This window comes from Podarcis bocagei (assembly GCF_964188305.1).
Source record: "Podarcis bocagei genome assembly, chromosome: 6".
In the NCBI taxonomy this organism is placed as follows: Eukaryota; Metazoa; Chordata; class Lepidosauria; order Squamata; family Lacertidae; genus Podarcis; species Podarcis bocagei.
Window position 1 is genome coordinate 34319169 of NC_138130.1, and position 21236 is coordinate 34340404.

The 21236-nt window shown below is 45.5% G+C and overlaps 1 protein-coding gene across 2 annotated transcripts; it reads left to right on the plus strand.

Annotated features, from left to right (window-relative positions):
• The first annotated feature begins 1142 nt into the window (after window positions 1–1142).
• On the plus strand, window positions 1143–20058 carry CHST7 (carbohydrate sulfotransferase 7). 2 transcript variants are annotated; one of them, XR_014008824.1, is made up of 3 exons: window positions 1143–3406; window positions 6428–6897; window positions 16148–20058. XR_014008824.1 is itself a non-coding variant. In XM_081197082.1 (2 exons), exons 1-2 carry the CDS (start codon window positions 1888–1890, stop codon window positions 16150–16152), a joined length of 1524 nt encoding a protein of 507 aa, XP_081053208.1. In that variant the 5' UTR covers window positions 1143–1887; the 3' UTR covers window positions 16153–20058. The 2 variants fall into 2 exon arrangements, 1 of the variants encoding a protein (XP_081053208.1); XM_081197082.1 differs by lacking the exon at window positions 6428–6897.
• Window positions 20059–21236: the final 1178 nt, after the last annotated feature.

Here is a 21236-nt window from a genome sequence, read left to right on the forward strand (position 1 = left end):
TGCACCACGGCACTGGATATGCTTAAAACAGCCCTGTTCCTAACCACTGGTCCTGCTAGCTGTGGATGATGGGAGTTGTAGTCCCAAAACAGCTGGAGACCCAAGTTTGGGAAACATAGGTCTAGGCTTTGGGCTGCTAAGATCTAGTGTTAGTTCTGTCATAACTCCAAGACCCGTCAGCTAAGAGGGCTTGGGGCAAAAGACACACGCTAACTAAGGAATTAATAATCCTGAGCCTAGATAAATTTGTTCTGAGTCTCATAACTGAACGGAGCTCAAAATTATTCTGTATAAAAAGGCCACTCTTGCTTACCCCGAGCTGTCCTCGTTTCAGCAGCTTATTGTAGGCCAGGGAAGAGTAATTTTGTTGCTGCTATTAATAATCTATTTTGAGCCATAAATTCTTGCTGATCTACTTCAGATCACCCTGCTAGCTACCTCCTGTCCACTCCTGGTTTAGACAGGTGGCATTGGAGGTACTGTTTTATGGTGGTTCCAGTCCTTCCTACAGGTCAGATTTCTGTAGGAGGTGCTGGAGAACTCCTGCTTGATGCCTTTCATGTCTCTCAGCATTTTCCTATTGTCAACTATGCTTCTCAACAGCCACGGGAAACTGTTGTGGAGGCTGCCCAAATATTTTGAGCTTTTTGTCATCACTATGCAGACATCACGGTGCATCTCCCAATCTCTCTCTCTCTCTCTCTCTCTCTCTCTCACACACACACACACACACACACACACTTCCATCTCAAACTAGGGACACTGGAGGTTTTGAACAGATTAGAGCAAGTAATAGGATAAATGTGACCAAACAAACTGAAACTTAATCCAGACAAGACAGAGGTACTCCTGGTCAGCAGAACACTGCAAGGGAAACACATTTCCTTGGTGTTTTTGCTCTTTGGGATGTATATATGTGAGTGTAGATCACAAGAGTAACCTGCGTTTTGGGGCATTCCCTGGCACTGTGTCATGGCAAATTCCTACATTGCAAAACTTACCACCGCACCACTGTCCATACAAGGTAGGAGGTCACCTTCAGAGAGTGTGAGGAGCCCAAAGTCACATCGCCAAACAATTCTTTGAACCCGGGTCTCGTCAGCACACATACACAACCACTGGCTCTTACCTGTTTATGATTTTATGGTATATTGTTTTTAAACAACGGAATCTGCATTGAGCATTCCTTATGGGGCGGAAGGGAGGTTGAATGAATGAATGAATGAATGAGCACAACAGGAGACTGTGGCGACCATTCTCTCCAGGCGCTGCTCTAGGCACTTCCCTCCTTTTTCTGTTTTGTTTTGAATGGGCATATGGAGCCATAAAGGGAAAACGTGCGTACAAAATGTCAAACTCGCTCCTGCTGCTTTCCACTGCAGAGGTACCGCGAAGACTGACAGTTATTTTGCAAAAAAAATGTAGACGGGAGCCTCAATGTTAAATCATGAGGACTAGTTAAGGGCTCCGCCATTGAGTCTTCGAGTCCTCAGGAAGTGTCAACACTCACCCCGACCCTGCGCGCCTTTGTCTAGGATCAAGTTTGGAAGCGCGCAGGCTTAGCAGCCTGCAGGTTCTCGGGAGCGAAAGCGCACATGCGCTCAGGAGAAAGACTGTTTGGACACCGACCCGCTTCCAGACCGACCCCATCAGTCTGGGCTCAGAGCGGCGGCGGGATCGACTTGAAAGCAAGGCTGGCTGCCGCTTTCTCCTCACACTCGCCGGCGTGTGGGCGTGTTTCTGGGCCGCCGCCTCCTTCGCTTTCCTCCGCCTCTCCAAGTTTGTGGCTGTTTTTCAAACAGGCAGCAGCCTCCTCGCTCGAGTCCCGCCTCAGCAGCAAGCGGCGGCGCCCTGGGCTGTTCCCCTCAGGCGTGGCCGGAGAGCGCCATGAAGAGCCGGCGGCGCTGGAGGTGGCGCTGGGAGCACCGCGGCTTCGCGCTGGGCTTGGCGCTCTACACGCTGCTGCTCCTGCTGCTGGTGTCTTACATGCTGGACTACGGCGCCAGGAGAGGGCGCGCGGGAAAGGAGCAGCAGCAGCCGCCGCCCCACCGCTGCCCCGACCTCGAGGAGGCGCTCGGGGACTGGGCGTGGGAAGGGCAGCCGCCGGCACCACCACTGGGAGAAGCCGCCGCTCCGCCCGCGCCCAGGCACGAAGCGAAGAGGAACGAGTCTGAGGTCTCCGACGAAGCCGGCCCGGGGAGCCGGGCAGGCGGGAAGCGCCACATCTACTTGCACGCCACCTGGCGCACGGGCTCGTCGTTCCTGGGCGAGCTTTTCAACCAGCACCCGGACGTCTTCTACCTGTACGAGCCCATGTGGCACATGTGGCAGGCGCTGTACCCGGGCGACGCGCTGAGCCTGCAGGGCGCGCTGCGAGACATGGTGCGCTCGCTCTTCCGATGCGACTTCTCGGTCCTGCGCCTGTACGCAGCGCCGCCGGGGCCCCGAGACCCGCTGGCGCCCTTGTTGCCCGGCGGAGGCGGCGGCGGGGTCAACCTCAGCACGGCCAGCATCTTCGGCTGGAGGACCAACAAGGTGATCTGCTCCGCGCCGCTGTGCCCCGCGGCGCCCCGGGCCCGCTCCGACGTGGGCCTGGTGGACGGCGCCGCTTGCGAGCGCAGCTGCCCTCCGCGGGCGCTGCGGGACTTGGAGGCCGAGTGCCGAAAGTACCCCGTGATGGTGATCAAGGACGTGAGGCTGCTGGAGTTGGGCGCGCTGCTGCCGCTGCTGCGCGACCCGGAGCTGGACCTGCGCGTGGTGCAGCTCTTCCGCGACCCGCGCGCCGTCCACAACTCGCGCCTCAAGGCCAAGCAGGCGCTGCTACGGGAGAGCATCCAGGTGCTGCGGAGCCGCCACCGCGCCGCCGAGCCCCGGGGACTCCCCCGCCGCCACCCTCTGCTGCCCCCCTTCGCCGGCGGCGCCGCGGCGGCGGCTCTGGCCGGGGTCCACCCTCGCCAGCAGCACCGCGCCGAGTTCTTCCTGGGCGGCGCCCTCGAGGTGATCTGCCAGGCCTGGCTGCGCGACCTGCTCTTCTCCCGCCGCGCGCCGGCCTGGCTGCGCGCGCGCTACACGCAGCTGCGCTACGAGGACCTGGTGCAGGAGCCGCGCGCCCAGCTGCGCCGGCTGCTGCGCTTCGCCGACCTGCCGTCGCCGCCCGCGCTCGAGGACTTCGTGCTCAACATGACGCGCGGCGCCGCCTACTCCTCCGAGCGCCCCTTCCTCATCTCCGCCCGCGACGCGCGCGAAGCCATCCACGCCTGGCGGGAGCGCCTCAGCCGGGAGCAGGTGCGCGAGGTGGAGGCGGCCTGCTGGGAGCCCATGCGCCTGCTCGCCTACCCGCTCAGCGGCCAGGAGGACGGCGACCGGCAGGAGGCCTCCAGGGGGCGCCCCAGCCCTCCTCATCCAGGTAGCCTCCGACCCACCTCCGGTCCCTTTGACCCTCCCTTGGGCATCTTTCTCCCTCAGGGGCGAAGAGAGTGAGGCGGTTTGCTACTTGAGATTGTGGTTCTCTAGCAGGAAGGCATTAAGGCCTCAGGAGAATTGCCAGGGGGAAAGCATAGCTGCCCCTGTTGGGCCATGGGGCATAGGTGCCAACTCCCTGAGGACCTGGGTGCCCAAGCACCCACAAAATACCCCATGAAGGGGCCGGGCACCCACAAATTTCAGTGCCAGGGCCATGCACGCTGCATGTCACCCACGGTCACTGGCGCTCCTGGCATGGGGAGAGGGGTGTGTGATCTAGGGGGACCTGTGTGGTCCAGATTTTCATTGCTGATGTCTGGATTTGGTCCCATCCACTTAAGGAAGAGGGTTAATCCCACTCTGCAGAAAAAGGGAGGAACTGTGCCACTCCAAACATTTGTCTAAGTGCAGGAATATCTCCTTTCCTGTTAAAACTCTGTAACAGTAGTGTGCATCCAGGCCTCTTTACCTGCAGTAAGGTTCACTAAAAGGATTGGCATTGGTAGACTCTTAAAATGGATGAAATGCACACCGCCACCCTGGATCTCTGCTTTTTGTGAGCTGCCTTGTTCTTTTTCCGTTCGCACCAGAAGTTAAGTCCACTGAACGCAGTTCCACTTAGGCTGCAAGGAAATTACAGTGGCTATAAGGCAAGTCACGTGACCTGAGAGATAATTGGACGGTGCTGCGCACCAGCCATTCATCACAGGTGGTCACACCAGGAGCAGCCAATGTGATGTTGTCTGACAAGGGATGTATGTACACCATACATTGGATTTGCTGCTCGTAACATACTGGCTTTATTTCTTGTTTAAACTATTTCCATACCATCGTTCAATAAAACTGATCTGAGAGTACCATTAAAATGTCACAGCAACAAATACACACAACAAAACAGTTGGAAGATGAAACATGACCATCAGCAAAATCTAAAAATGTATAGAGTTTAAGAGCCTGAGAATGAAAAGGGTGGGTTTTTTAAAACCTGATTCATGAAAGAAAGCAGTGCTGGTACCAGGCAAGCCTCCCTGTTGAGGCAATTCTACAGATGTGTGCAAAACATCACCTCTCTTTTTGGTTTGCAGCTGCTTTGCCATCAGCAAAGATGGAACAGAGAGGGAGAGGGAGCAGGAGAGAGAGAGAGAGATGAGTTAAAGGTATGGGTAGGATGGTTCAGTTAACTGGGTCGCAAGCTTTTTAAGGTTTTAAAAGTCAGGCTTTGAAATGAGCTTGGACGCAAACTAATGCAGCTCTTTTGATGGTGGTGACACAAGAGTCACATACGCTTGCCGGAATTATATTCTGTAGTAAACGAAGCTTCAAGTCTGTCTTTAAAAGCCGACCCACATATAATTCATTTTACAGTAATCCAGGCAGAATTATATGCAAATCAGCATTCATTAGTCAGGGGGGAGCGCTTTGCACCTGCACAAAGGGGGGGGGACTGTTTATTATTGTATATATGTTTCAGAACTAACCGGGCAATCCTAGCCATGCCTACTCAGAAGCAAGTTGAGTTTTCCCAGGTGAATGGAGTTGGGATTACATCCTTAACTCTCAGACATGCCGCCCCAAGCCCAATCCTTATGCACGTTCCCTTAGAAGTAAATGCTCATCATTAGGATTGCAGACTGGGCACAGTAAATGAGAAGATTGGGAGGAGCACAATATGCTCCTCAGTCTAATAGTTAAGGCAGAGGTTTGAGAAGAAAGATCAAAGATTGTTTTAAGAGAAAAGGGCTTGTGTCCATAGCTCCATAACTGATTAGTGCAGTGTCTGAAACTAGTTCATGCTGTGCAGGGAAGTAAGTCCCACGGGTTTCAATGTGACTCATAAGTGTTCATGCATCATATTGCAGGCTGAATTCACTTGGGGAGGGGAGAATGCAGATCACACTTTGAAGTTTTGAGAACAGTACAGCAAAAAGCAAACTAACGCGTATCTGTTTCCGAAAAGTTGAAAGCCATACTGCTGGATTGGTTGGTGCAACTGAGTAGGAGAGAAACAGTGTAAAGAAAAAGTCTATAAAAGGCAGATACGCTGATCCTATTGAAATGAGTAGTAAAGCTCACACTGAACTGATTGTTCCTTTTGGAAACAAATTTATGCTGCTGGTGACATTTGTAATGTGAAACTGGTGCTTTCACCTGTGACACTTTTTCTACCCATTGGTGTAGGTGGTATAGCATAAGACAGTATAAAACTGTGTAGGTTATGAAACAGTCAGATAAGGGACAGGGAAACTTTTGCTTGTGTAGACCCTCAGTTAACATTTGGTTACAGTGAGGTTTGGAAGGAACTTGGCAGTTAATAAAACATCTGTCAGATTTATGTTTTTGGTTATTGTTTTAAAAAAACTTAGTTTCTTTGGAAAAGTAAAGATTGTAGGAGTTTTGTTTGTTTAATAGAGTCTTACCTAGTATGGATTTGTCAGATAGAGCATATATTTTAATGTATATTTAAGTAAACTACTTAGAGATGTTGGTGATTGGGTGGTATATAAGCCCCGTTAAATAAGAAAAATTAAGTAAGTAATGTTATATTGAATGAATTGTAAAGACTACTGAGAAACAGAGTATCAGTGAAGCTGGTGGCCATGATTCATTTCCTTCAGAATAGGCTTGTTTTCAGGGGATCCATGGACCCTCAAGGGGGAAGAGCTAACTTCCCCAGCTTCCTGACTGATACAGAGATTTGTATCCTATTGCTACAACAACATCCTCTCAGATTTTAAATGCTGTCTGGCATACAAACAAATCCAAATGCTTCCTAACAGTTTCAAATTAACCTTGGCAAGCTTGGTGAGAAAGCTTTTCCATTTGTGTAACTATTGCAGGCTAAAATTTGAATTGATGCAGTTTTTCTGGGTGAAACCCTAGGGTTTTTTGGGGGGACATTCTAATAAACCTGCAGAGGGTATTTAAGGTTACAAATCCATTTTATATAGCTGCTACTTTGATACAGAAATCAGACTAGGAACCTCAAATAAGGGATTACCCCCAGATCAAGAATCAGCCAATGTATTAAAATTATTGGGAAGAAAAATAGCTGAGAAATCACTATTGCCACCATTGTAGAAGGAAGCTTTGGAACCTGACTGTAGTTTTTTATTATTATGGTATAGTATGTTACACTACAGAGAACATCAGTAGATCCAGTTATGACTTGACGATCCAATTCTGCACATGCTTATTTGGAAATCTGCAGTTACATGCGCACATAGAAGTGAGCCACGTTGAACTCAGTGGGACTTGGTGATTAAACATGCATAGGTTCAGCTAACCCATCTCTTGATCTCTGTGGAATTTGTCTCCGAGCTGGTGTGCTGAGGCAGGATTGCAATTAGGGGCTGCAACTTTCACAGCACAATCCTCGATCAACATCTACTCGGAAGAAAGACCTCATCAAATTGAGTATCACGGATTCCCAGTAAGGTACACAATAGGATTGCAACATTAGTCAAGTTAGGCTAAAATCATAAATACAGCTGAAGAGCATCTCATATGATGAACTAAAAATCCTATACGGTAATTCATTGACAGCGATAGATAGATAGATAGATAGATAGATAGATAGATAGATGATAGATGATAGATAGATAGATAGATAGATAGATAGACAGACAGACAGACAGACAGACAGACAGACAGGTTCATTGACAGCGATAGATAGATAGATAGATAGATAGATAGATAGATAGATAGACACAGACAGACAGACAGATAGACAGACAGACAGACAGACAGACAGACAGACAGATAGCCATCCTCGTCACAAATGAGGAATCTGTGTTGCCCCAGATGTTGTTGGGATGACAGCTCCCACAATAAAACCTGAACATGGCCCTTGCTGGCTGGATCTGATGGGGCTTTTAATGAATAAATTAAAGTCCAAAAGCATCTGGCATGCCAGGTACAGGAGTCTTAACAACAGCTGGAGGTCCCCCCTGGCCCTCACTTTGACAGATAGTAGAAGCATTAAGAAGGATAGAAACATCCCTATTATTTTTCACTTTGGTATGATTTGAGAAAAACAGGGCAGTATCTTTCCATCTTATAAATGGTTATAACATATTTGAAGCTGCTTCTGTTCTCCCTCATATAAAGCTCTTCTAGAGAGAGAGGAGGAGGAGGAGGATTTTGCCCTTCAGGCAACATCTGCTTGAACACTTGCATATAGATGCTCGGTAGCTTTCTGGCTTCCTTCCTTCCTTTACTTTAATCTGATCCTGCTACAGAGTCATGCTTTCTGAAAACACTGGTGTGCAACTTAAGTTCCTCCAAAGAAGGCATCTGTGTTTGCCGTGGTATGGCAGCAAGAAGGCATTTATTTATTTATTTCATTGCACTGGTGGCCAGACAAGTTGTTTATATCACCCGTAGCCATTTAATGTAATGCAAAAGGCTATGCTTGAAAGATGGGAGTTTCCATTCATAGTGGGAAACTTCCCTTTCCTTTCTTGTGTAGTATAAATATATTTTGGACCTCAGTCTTTCAATGTGTTTCCTGCAACGCAAGCATATAATATATCTAGAATGATTGGGTATTAGTGATAGCCACTTTTTTCCCACCAGAAGGAAGATTTCTACAAAATAATAATGAGAAGCTGGTGTATAAAGTGGCAATTATGCAAAGCACATTAAGGAGGGGTTTTTTTTGGGGGGGAGGGGGAGAGAAGCAATTACTGAAGAGGGATTATGGCAAGTAGCTGAAAGGGCCCTATTTACATCTTTGAAACAATAAATGCACTGTAAATCATTCAAGTGATAATTTTGGGGCTCTGAGAAAAGAGAAAGCTTTGCAGGGTTGAAAAGAGAAAGCTTTGCAGGGTTGTCACAATACAGCTATGTCCAAGCCAACAATGTTCCTGCCTTGGAATTTGCTAGGTTTCTTTTTTAATTAAGAAACAAAACACCCATAAACATAGCATGTTTCACATGCAGTCTCTACATTGGCATTAAAGAATCCCCAAGAAACTCAGTTTCTTCATTTGCTAACAACACATGAATGGTCCCAGTTTTTCCACATAAAGGCATTTTGCCATCAAGATTTCTTTGTTTATTTGCAGTATGCATTGTTTGGAGAGCAAACTCCTTTTGTTTTGTTTTTTTTGGGAAGTGCCCAGAATGGTGGTGGTGTGGTGCCAAGAGACTATTGGGAGGTGGCCTACTGTGATGTGAGGGGCTAAGAATACATTTGCAGCTAGAACTTCTAATGACCTCAGAGCTTAAGCAAAAGCAGTCCCTTCGCAAGAGTGGGAAGTGCGGAGTTTTAAGAACAGCTGCAGGAAAAACCATAAAATCCCAGGGGCGTGACCCACAAAGCTTGTATTTAAAGGTTGAGAGACAAAGGAGATTGCGCCATATAAATTGGGATTCAGGACACAAGCATCAACACCCCTGAGTCTTGAAACTATAGATTAGTGCCAAGAATCGGGCATATTTAGCTGCTTAGGCAGAAATTTGGCTCAACATGTTTCCATTGCCTCAAATGTCTTGAAATAATCACCAGGAAAAGCTTTCTGAAAGCAAGAGAAATAAAATATTACTCCTCTTAAGGAAGACCCGTACAGAGAGATGGAGCAGCAGCAGCTGTCAGCAGAATGTGCTGCTTCCTACATTTTTGTTTCAGGTAATTGCTGTGATGACAATAATGATGAAAGATCTTAAACACAGGTGAGGCAGCTGCATGAAAAGAATCTCAAAAGCATATTAGCACATCCGCCTCTCATATGTGGGTGTAGTCCTACCAATATTAAAGGTAAAGGTACCCCTGCCCGTACGGGCCAGTCTTGACAGACTCTAGGGTTGTGCGCTCATCTTACTCTAGAGGCCGGGAGCCAGCGCTGTCCGGAGACACTTCCAGGTCACGTGGCCAGCGTGACGAAGCTGCTCTGGCGAGCACACGGAAACACCATTTACCTTCCCGCTAGAAAGCGGTACCTATTTATCTACTTGCACTTAAGGGTGCTTTCGAACTGCTAGGTGGGCAGGAGCTGGGACCGAACGATGGGAATATTACTCTTGTGCAAATGGTAATGTCAGGATGAGAGTGATTGAATCAGAGAGGTAAAATCTAGAAACAGATCCGTTCCTGTTCAACTTCAGATGATGTTACTGCATCCTGGACAGGGCTCACTCACATAACCACCTTAGATGCGTAGGGCTGTCCTCAAAACATCCTAACTGTTTGAATGTACCTTTTGGTTTCCAGGGTTGAGCTTAATGTAGCTGATTAGTCTTGCCGGTCTTATTACTTATTAAATTCTGAGAAGTGGCTGGTGCGTTTCATAACAGTAAACAAAACAGGATGCTGTAATTTGGCACTGCATTACTAAAAGGATAATGCTTGCCCCAGTCTGTATATGAAAGCAAAGTTCTGTGCATGTTCTTCATATAGATGTATGTCTGGATCTGCATGCTCCCCCTAACAACGTCACAGTATTGAACTGATTGGATGCACTTTTTGATGTGCCCAAGCATGCAGTTATGCAGAGAAAGTGACCTACTGCTAGTCATTATTCTGAAAGAGTCATATACTCATAAAGAGGAGGGTTAATAATGGTAATAGGTCTTTCCCATTAGTTGATTCCTTAATGTCCATTAATATTCTTTCCATTGTCCTTTAGTCACTGTAATGTATCACCATGTTTTCATTCTCCACTCCTTAAAGTAATGAGTGTTCTTAACATTTTCAATACTGCTCATGCTTTTGACTTGGCAATGTAATGATATTTCCCATATATCACCTTAAGCCATTTGGCTGCTGCCCATAGGCTACTTCACTTGATGATAGTTATCAATAACCTAAAAAAAAGAGAATATTATGTAGGCTCATGCTTAAACCTCTGCTGATGAAATAAATGAGACTTGGAAGTGCTTTAAGGTTTGCAGGATGGTCCCTGTTAGTCTTTTATAGATAAACTCCTCTCCCCGCTGCTCTGCTGCAGTAGCTGTCAGTGCTGCCGAACTTAAGAATGATGACAGATTAGTCCAACTAGGCTATTTCCTCTTCAGGCATTAATGTGGGTCAGCCTGTGCCCCTTGACACTCATGCAAATCCTTTGCCTTTAAAGGGTTTAACTAGGTGTAACTGAGCTGGATGGAGGAGGAGGAAATCCCTTATCCAACACAAACATACACACAGAGAGAAAAATAATTAAACTGCTGGTGGCTTGCATCTAATAAGAGCAAAATCTTAACCACCTTGCACACAAATTTACTAATGTTAAACAGCGTAAGTAAAGAGGCAAAGAGCATTCCTAGGGCTTCTCTTTTACTTAGCACCTCAGCGGAGAAAGACTTAAGAGAGCAGAGTTGGGTTGTGTGGTCAGACTAGGACCTGGGAGATCAGGGTTCAAATCTCCGCTCAGCCAGTCATTGCCACTCAGGATTGTGCAGAAAGGAGGGGGTGGGAATACCCATCTTGAACTCGGGGGGGGGGGGGAGGTGGAGTCTAAATAACTAAGAGTCAACTAAGAGTCCACTTGTTCACAGTGCAACTGTCAGGAAGCATGGCAGGCTCTCTATCTCTGCTTTCAATTTTTAATTGTCCCACTTTAGAATTTGCTAGGCAGATGTGTTCATTAGGGGCTCTGCATTGGCTTTGTGGAAAGGAAAGCTAATGGGAAGAAAGTGCTTTCCTTATTGCAAACCATTGGAGTGGATTAATGCCCTCCAGCCCCGCAACACAAATTTTCAGCCACTTGATTATTGTGGAATTAGCTTAAGCACAGAGTGCAAAATGCCTTACAGCACAATCCTAACTATGCCTACTCAGGAATTCCTATTGAATTCAATAGGGCTTGCTGGCAGGTAGGCAGAATTAGGACTGTAAAACTTAAAACTGCAACCCTGTACTCATTTACCTGAAAGTAAGCCCCACCCACTTAAATGTAAGCTTTTATGATTGTGCGGTTAGGCTCTCATATCACTCAACATATGATGAGCAAAATAAAATGAATAAAGCAGATTCTGGTTTTTCATACAATCAGCTTCTGGATAAAGACTGAGAACAGGTGATAGTGAAAGGGGTGGTTGTGTGTGTGTGTGTGTGTGTGTGTGTGTGTGTGTTTAAGGAGGTGCCACAGGAGCAAAAAAGTGTAAAACTATATCCACCTTGAAACCATAAAGAAGAAAAAACCCAAAACTTAAAATCCTTACTTATATTGCCAGAGTGCTCAAATATTAATGTTTACCTTTCCTCCTATCATATAATTGTATGCGTGCTTTGGATAGTTCCTTGGCTGGTTTGGTATGTCTGAAAGAAATTTCAAGCTGTGTCTTGTGCCCCTGGTTTCACAACAGGTCAGCCTGATTAACCTCATACTGTTGAGAGTGTCTAGCAAGGTATTTAGCACCAGGAGACCACTGAAGTGTTAAGCTCTGACGGTGACCTATATTCACCCAGTCCCCCAGCAAGACTGAGTGAGGCCGAGCATACATTTCATCTGCTTCCTAGCTGAAAATAAATTGTCCAATCCTTTGGCTTCTGTGCACTGAATAAAAATACAGAATTTACATGTACGAGCAGAGGGCTATCTTCCGCCAATAAGAATTTCATACCAAGCAGATATCTAAGCTGGTTAATTTCCACGGGGTGTGTGTGCAATATAGGCTTTACCATCCCTCTTCAGCAAGAGCACAGAGGCTGCATTTGTCCCACAGTGCTTGGCTTTTAAATTTATTTACACCCTCCCTTTAAGATCATGGGTTACACATCACCAAACATAGAGGACGAAAGATGATACAGCTTTGCACCAATTTGCATATGCTGATTATATATATATATATATATATATATATATATATATATATATATATATATATGCAGGTTTTGGTGTCTTCGGGTATCTTCCCGTGTAAGAGTTGGGGTGTCTAGGCGACGTTTCGACGAGGTCTCACTCGTCATCTTCAGGCTGGTGCTTTCGGCTTCTTGTTACTAGAACAGAGCAGGATCTCAGTGTTTGAGTTCCTATAAATACTGTTGAGGGGTGTGGTGTATAGCCTCCAACGTTCTGGGCAGAGAGGAAGTTCCCAGGTTATTGTGCCTTTTCTTCTTTTGTTCATTAATTACTTGAGGGATATCTTGAGTGATTACTTGAGTGATATTCTGAGTACCACTTAGGAGGGTCATTAGGTACTCAGAATATCACTCAAGTAATCACTCAAGATATCCCTCAAGTAATTAATGAACAAAAGAAGAAAAGGCACAATAACCTGGGAACTTCCTCTCTGCCCAGAACGTTGGAGGCTATACACCACACCCCTCAACAGTATTTATAGGAACTCAAACACTGAGATCCTGCTCTGTTCTAGTAACAAGAAGCCGAAAGCACCAGCCTGAAGATGACGAGTGAGACCTCGTCGAAACGTCGCCTAGACACCCCAACTCTTACACGGGAAGATACCCGAAGACACCAAAACCTGCATTCCTGTACCCGTGAAAATCTACGAAAGCATATATATATATATATATATATATATATATATATATATATATATATATATATATAGGCAATAATAATAATAATAATAATAATAATAATAATAATAATAATTTATTATTTATACCCCGCCCATCTGGCTGGGCCTCCCCAGCCACTCTGGGCGGCTTCCATAAAAACCAAAAATACAATAAAATATCACACGTTAAAAACTTCCCTGAACAGGGCTGCCTTAAGATGTCTCCTGAATGTCAGGTAGTTGTTTATCGCTTTGACATCTGCTGGAAGGGCATTCCACAGGGCGGGCGCCACTACCGAGAAGGCCCTCTGCCTGGTTCCCTGTAGCTTTGCTTCTCGCAATGAGGGAACCGCCAGAAGGCCCTCGGCGCTGGACCTCAGCGTCCGGGCAGAATGATGGGGGTGGAGACGCTCCTTCAGGTATACTGGACCGAGGCCGTTTAGGGCTTTAAAGGTCAGCACCAACACTTTGAATTGTGCTCGGAAACGTACTGGGAGCCAATGCAGGTCTTTCAAGACCGGTGTTATATGGTCTCGGCGGCCGCTCCCAGTCACCAGTCTAGCTGCCGCATTCTGGATTAGTTGTAGTTTCCGAGTCACCTTCAAAGGTAGCCCCACGTAGAGTGCATTGCAGTAGTCCAAGCGGGAGATAACCAGAGCATGCACCACTCTGGCGAGACAGTCCGCAGGCAGATAGGGTCTCAGCCTACGTACCAGATGGAGCTGGTAAACAGCTGCCCTGGACACAAATGCAAATTTGGAAATCATTTCCATAATGCAAACAGGAATTCAGTGCATTTCACTGCAGTGGGGAAGACACGTGTCCCTGCTCAGTCTGATGTCAAGATGCTAACCATTGATGGGCAGTCCCAAAGGTCCTGGCTGCTGCTGCTGCTGCTTATGTTGTATCTTTAAAACTAGACAGGCTGTGTGGCTCTGACCTCCAATGGAAAGGAATGGCCAGGGAGGCTGCTGGCCATTGCCCTCTAGCATTGACTGCCTGAGATAGAGCAAAAGGGTCATACCTCAGTTCCAGAACATCTGCCTGGCATGCAGAAGGCTCCAGGTTCAATGCCTGGTATTTTCAGGTAGGGCTGGGAGACGTTCCCAGCCTGAAGCCCTGGAGAGCTGCTGACAGTCAGTGTAGGCACTGCTGAGCTAGGTGGTCTGATTCAGTATAAAGCAGCTTCCTCTGTTTCTCACACTGCCCAAGGGTAGGGCTGGCCCAGCAGCTCAACAAGAAAAGTTATGGAAACAGTTCTTGCCCTTTTCCTTTTCATCTCTGCATTCTTGCTGATTCCACTGCTTTTGGAGAACTTAGATAAACTCACTCCTTACTGGAAGCTGCCAGAGCTAGCTGCACAGTGTGCAAAATTAATGTGGAAAAGTAGCCAAATGGACTGCCATAACATGAATTTTTAAAAGCTTTCTCTCTTTAATATAGTATATGACCTGGGGGAAAAGAAAACGAGGAGCGTTTACCTATAACAACGCATTTAAAGAAGTCCATTGTGCCTCACTAACCATAAACAAGAATCAGCTGTGTTTTGTCCAATATGGTTTCCATTTGAAATAACCTTACCAAACTAAGACGTTCCCTTCTTCCATATGGATCAAACACCTTTGATAAAAATAAATATTTAAGTCTTTGGGGTTTGCTCAGCTTAATTCAATCTTCCTCAGTTCTTATTTTCGCAGTATCATCTTTCATGAAACGTAAGTCTAAGAAAAGTGTTACATTATCTGATCTAGCCTTGATGCTAGTTTCTCAGATAAAAAAGATAAGTTTGTTCAGACTCTGTTTAACTTGGTGGTTGTGGTGGGAAATAGGTGAGCATGAGGTCATGAAAATATGTATGATTTCACACAGGCAAACTCCTTGGTACCCCGACCTACCGTTAATTTTAATCTAAGCCTTCCCAGGGCCCTTTAATATTGTAATGAGAAGGCAAACAACTTTATTCTAAACAGTTTATGAGAATAGAAAAGATAATAGTTGGCAAAACCTAGGGTGGGGGAAAAAATCATTATTGGAAATAATAGTTTCTCTTGTTGAGCATTACTGTTTGATAAGTTATGCAGTGGTACCTCGGGTTACAGACGCTTCAGGTTACAGACTCCACTAACCCAAAAATAGTACCTCGGGTTAAGAACTTTGCTTCAGGATGAGAACAGAAATCATGCGGCGGCAGCAGGAGGCCCCATTAGCTAAAGTGGTACCTCAGGTTAAGAACAGTTTCAGGTTAAGAACGGACCTTGAGAATGAATTAAGTTCTTAACCCAAGGTACCACAGTATTGATGATGTGATCATAGCGGTCTGCTTTGGGGAGTGATTTCACCTAAACCGAGTCTTGTACTAAAGCAACAGTAGGGAGCTTTGAGTCTGCCCACCAGGCCTCTTAATCTCACCCCATCACTCTTCCTAAGCCACCCCGCTTCCTGTTTCCTAACAATCTCTTCTGCCATGCCTTCAAACTACTACCATTGCATTTCTTCTCTGTGCACTGAGAAATAACCTCCCGATGCCTCCCACCCCACAGTGAGGACACAAATGGAGTTGGGAGATACAGGGAGAGATTCCACCCCCCCCCCTTGTATGGCCAGCTTCTGTCTTTTCTTAAGTGCAGAGCAAGGGGGGGGTGCCAAGGTGTGTGGGTGTTTGGCCCCATCCACCCACTGGTATGCAGCCCATGAACAACACCGTCACACAAGGGAATTGTGAGGGGTAGAGGCAAGGCCCCTCTTCTGGAGACAATACCTGATAAGCAATAGCACCTCATAAGTGGTTCTTAGCTGACTGCAACTATATAAGGACTGACAAGTAGATTAAGTCTTTGCTAGTGTACAGTGTACACACATTGAAATTAATTACCATGACCAACTTAGGTCCATTAATTTCACTGGTTCTGCTCTAAGTAGAACTTACTAAATTGTAGTAACTCTGCCTATATTGTTGTCTGCTGCTATATTGTTGCCTTAAGCCAATAAAAAAACCAACAAAAATAGCTGTTATTGCTGATGTTATTTAGCCCTGGTAGGCATTAGTTAATGATGGAAAACCCGTTTGCCTGTTGGGATATAATACAGGTTACGCTTGGGAGAATGTAAGGAACTGAGTAGGTATGTGCTTGCACCTGTTTATTTAAAATTTATGCACTTTGCTGCTGAAGTTATCTTCTAACCCAAACATTGGGGTTGTTGTTTTTTCTCAACCTCTCAGGCTAACTGGCCAGCGGTTGCCCCGTGACAGAGGACATGGAAGAGCAGCTGTGTATTCCACGGACACTGGAAACTTCAGTGAAATGCAGCTTCTACTATAGGTTCTGCCTGGCAGAATGAATACTGGCTAGCTTTAACGAAATGGACGTTATTGTGATGAGGACCTCCATACGGAAGGTTACATGGTGCAATATGAATAACTGTAGCCCTCCATTTGTGGAGTGCCTCAACTTCTTTCTTCCGTCTCCCCGTGTGTTGCCGATCGTAAGTGCTACTGTTTCCTCCAAGAGACTACTTTTTAAAAAAACTGTCAGTACTTGGACTACTGTTTACGTGAAGTTAAAATACAAACGAGTGGTGTTTTGCTTAGGGTCTCTGGTACTGTTTTTAGAATCCTAAGTGTCCTGATCATTTCATAGAGGGAAAACTTTAGCTCAGTAGGTTGGATCCAGGTTTATTCATGATTAGAGCAAACCTCTGAAATCAGTGTAACAAGTTTGTCATGAGTGACCAAATTAGACCTTTCATTAGATCTACTTCAAGCATGATGAGTAAGCCTAAATCCAATCAAGTATATAGACCAACTTGGGTCTTCAGTTGTTGTTGGACTACAGCTCCCATCATCCCTAGCTCACAGGACCAGTGCTCAGGGATGATGGGAATTGTAGTTCAACAACAACTGAAGACCCACGTTTGGGAAACCCTGTTCTAGACCGAGGTTGACACTCAAGAGTCCTGCCTAGAGAAGGTACCAGTATATGGTAGACTGTTGAAATAAGGTAGTAGCTTTCGACCTATTCAGATGTGGAGGCCAATGTATCTTCCACTCCTTTTTTCTGACTCTCGTGCTCTTTTTATTTGACTGTCTCATTTTGTTAAAAAGGTTTAACATTAAAAATGGGGCTGGTCACCCAGGTAGTGAAGATTGCCAGTGATCTGAAAAAAACTACACACATGCATTGTTTCATTCAGGCTATATATAAGATACAGGAACTTAATTTATTTTGAGAACAAAATATTAGGCTGTGATCGAACTGCCAAAACACACAATATTTCCCGACATACTTATTTTTAACTTTAAGAAACATTAGAGGAACTTTGGGTGGTAGGAACTGAAACATTGTGGTGATTGTTACTAGGCTGCATGCCTATGAAAGAATGCCATTACTACAAGTAATTGGAGATGAGAGGTGTAGATTGTGTTTGAACTGACCCATAAGTGAACTTTATAGACTTTCAAGTTAGAGGGCCAACATTCTAATCCAATATTGAGAGACCTTTTTGTTTGAAGCATATATTTAGTGCTTGATTTGTGCAAACACAGGTATGCTGCTCAGAAGATTAAGTACAGCTCTCTTCAGAAGATTAGTTTGCAGCATACTAACTTTGCCTCTCTGCCTGTTCTGTTCTTGCCAAGGACCTTGGTTTGGAGGTGCAAAAAGTAGTTTTTAATATGGAGGCGTAGAAGTGGGCATCTTTTCTCACTTTCCCCAGCTTCATTGTAGAAGTGTTTTGAGCCAACTTGTGCAAAACGGATTTAAAGACAGGACCAGGCTGCAGTAGATGTATGGCATCCACAACCTCATGACTAGCCTTTTCACTTTATTCACAACACTGTTTAAAAAGAGTGGTAACTACCAACCTTTTAACAGAGCAATATATACCTCTGTTATGGGAGAAGAAGAATAGAATTGTAGAGCTGGAAGAGACCACAAGGGTCCCCTTGCAATGCAGGAACCTTGCACAATGTGGAGGCACAGGACAAAATGAATTAGGATTTGGGCTGGAAGGATAGCTTTAGCTGTGAGTCCTGCATATTTACAGCTGCAGCTGTTCTTTATGGAAAGCACCACTTTGTTCAACAGAGCTTACTTCAAAATAAGTGTGTTTACGATTGCAGCCTTAGACTTGTGCTATGTAAGGGTGCAACAGATATTAAGCAAACCCCTATTTCAAACCCATACACGGGGAATCTTAATCTATTTGACGGATTGGCTCAAGTGGTGCTTGTTCTCCAACTGGGAGCGCCTCATTTATAGCACATGCCACATATTACAACAACATAGTTTAGTTCCGTCTTACATTATAATGAGTTTGGAATGTGCTTTCAATGCACATTAGCTTCTGACTTAAAACCAATGCGGGATAGTTCATGTGGCCCTCACCAGTAGAGCCTTGTCTGAATAGGAGTAAAACATATAAAGACAGATAAACATTCATTTAAGAACATGGCATTTAATTCTCTCTGCTAGAGTTAGGAGGACAGTGAATGAAGGACGGAAACTGGGAGGCAATGAAGAAACTAAGGCTACACCACCATGTGGAGTTTCCCTTCCACTCAGCTGTAACTGTGGCCGTGTGGTGTTGCATCAGCCTTGGGACCATGGGAAGCCAGGTTCGAGGAAGGGTCATGGCCAAGTTGGAAGAGCATCTGCTTTGCACACAGAAAGTCCCACATTCAGTCCAAGACAGACTGAAACCCTGGGGAGCAGCTGCCACTCAGTGTAGACAATATTGAACTAGATGGGGCAGAGGGCAGACTCCATATAAGACAAAATCCCTGTTCATCAGTACAACTTGCTGGGTAATCTACCTCACAGAGTTGTTGGGAGGGGTGGAAATTGGATGGGGAGAACCCAGAGCTGCCTGGCACTAATGGAGGGAAACAGTGGAAATACTTCATGATTTTCTGCTAGTGTATTTAACATTGCATGTATTTCTTCACCCTCCCATGCTGTATCATTAGCTACTAGTGGGTGTGCAGGGGAACTAACACCACATGCCACATCATATGCGTTTCCATTAATACACGGTACAGGGTATCGGAAGGGGAACTTGATGCAAGGTTGTTATTAGGGGCAGTAGCTACACTTTGATTAGAGCGTCCAGTTTGGCCCTCATAGGCCAGTGCTGCTAAAGAAGTCAGTAGCAACACAATAGCTTTTCCAAGGCGCTTACAGCTTCTAAAAATGCAAACAAACCTCTCACTGCACTATCTCACCGATGAACAAATTGCATGGGAACTCTTTTTCCAAGTTCAAATACGAAAAAAGGGTTCGTATATGGGGCTTTTTACACAGAGCACATTATGGGCAAGGCTTGGCTCGCTGGGGGGAAATCGAGTTTGCGGGAAACCATTCAAATATGAAAAGAGCAGGCCAAGTGTTGTTGTTGCCCCCCCCTCCCGAACACCTGATAAATGATTAAAAAGGCACTTTGCAAAAGTCAAACTGCACTTTAACAGAGCAGCTTTTTGACTACAGCCGTACCTTGGAAGCTCCTGCAGGCAATCAGAAGCCACGAAGCCCCATCAGACGTTCAGGTTCCACAAGAACGTTTGCAAACCGGAATAATCACTTCTGGGTTTGCGGGGCTTGGGAGCCAAAACACCTGAGTTCCAGTGCGTTCGGGATCCAAGATACGACTGTATTTACATGCAATGCAGTAAGTAAACTAGCTTTGGAACTGGCTTGTTTTCTCCCCACTGCAACCAATTAGAAAGACAATCATAAAAAATAAGCCAAAGAAAAACCAAAAAAGGAAAGAAAAATAGACCACCACCACCACTTTCTGCCTTGCCAGAACAAGCATGATAGGACTCTGAATTTGATGGTTCCTCTGCCTTTTCATTCTCTCACCCTCAACCCCTTTGGATTGCTCTGCCCATATTTCTATATGTAAATAGCGCAGTGTAATTTAAAGGGTCCATTTTTGTGAATTCTTGAACCACTTGATCTCTGGATTACCTTAAAAGAGGAACTGCGTGTTTCAGACTTGCACTATCACATGCAGGGAAACTCAACTTGTATTAAGACCCTTGTCTTGTTTGAAAGCAATGTTATGTGGCACAAAATGTACACTGAAATAGAATAAGCACGAATAAAGGGCTTGTACAGGGCTCTCGCCGTCAAATACGACACTTTTTGCTGCTAGCCTTGTAAGACATGACTGCTTTCTGTCTGTGGAGGCGTTTTGCTGCTATAGTCATAAAAATGTTTACAAGAGATAATTGGTTCAATTCCTGGCTTTCGGTGAACGTGCATCTTAGCATAAAGAACACAAGAGTGTATACGGGGGAGAGAGAGGAGCAAAACTACTTTAAAACTCATAGAATCAGAGTTGGAAGGAACCCCCCCCCCAAGGTCATTTAGTCCAAACCCCTGCAATGCAGGAATCTCAGCTAAAGTATCCATGACAGATGGCCACCCAACCTCTGCTTAAAAACCTCCAAGGAAGGAGAGACCACCTCCCCGCAAGGGAGACAGTTCTACTGTCGATCAGTTCTTACTGTCAGAAAGTTTTTACTGATGTTTAGTCAGAATCTCCTTTCTTGTAACTTGAAGCCAGTTACCCTCCAGAGCAGGAGAAAACAAGCTGGTTCCCTCCTTCCATGTGACAGCCCTTGAGATATTTGAAGATGGCTATCATAATCTCATCTCAGTCTCCTCTTTTCCAGGCTGAACATAACGCAGCTTCTTCAATCTTTCCTCATAAGGCCTGGTTTCCAGACCCTTGATCATTTTGGTCGCCCTCCTCTGCACACGTTCTAGCTTGTCAACATCCTTCTTAAATTGTGGCTGCTAACTTTCTTGTAAGCACATGCCAAACCTAAAGTACATGAGATAGTGGGTTTTAAGGCTAGCTACAGCACATAGGGACATGGGTGGCACTGTGGGTTAAACCACAGAGCCTAGGGCTTGCTGATCAGAAGGTTGCTGATCAGAAGGTTTCGTTGTCCCCGAGAGGGAGCAATGACAATAAAGATATTATTATTATTATTATTATTATTATTATTATTATTATTATTATTATTGGCGGTTCGAATCCCCGCGATGGGGTAGGCTCCCATTGCTTGGTCCCAGCTCCTGCCCATCTAGCAGTTTGAAAGCACGAAGTGCAAGTAGATAAATAGGTACAGTGGTACCTCTGGTTACATACTTAATTTGTTCCGGAGGTCCGTTCTTAACCTGTTTAACAGTTTCGGGTTAAGAGCGGACCTCCAGAACAGATTAAGTTCTTAACCCGAGGTACCACTGTACAACAGACCAATATAGATGCCATTTTTGAAAGAAAATTGAATACTTTACTGG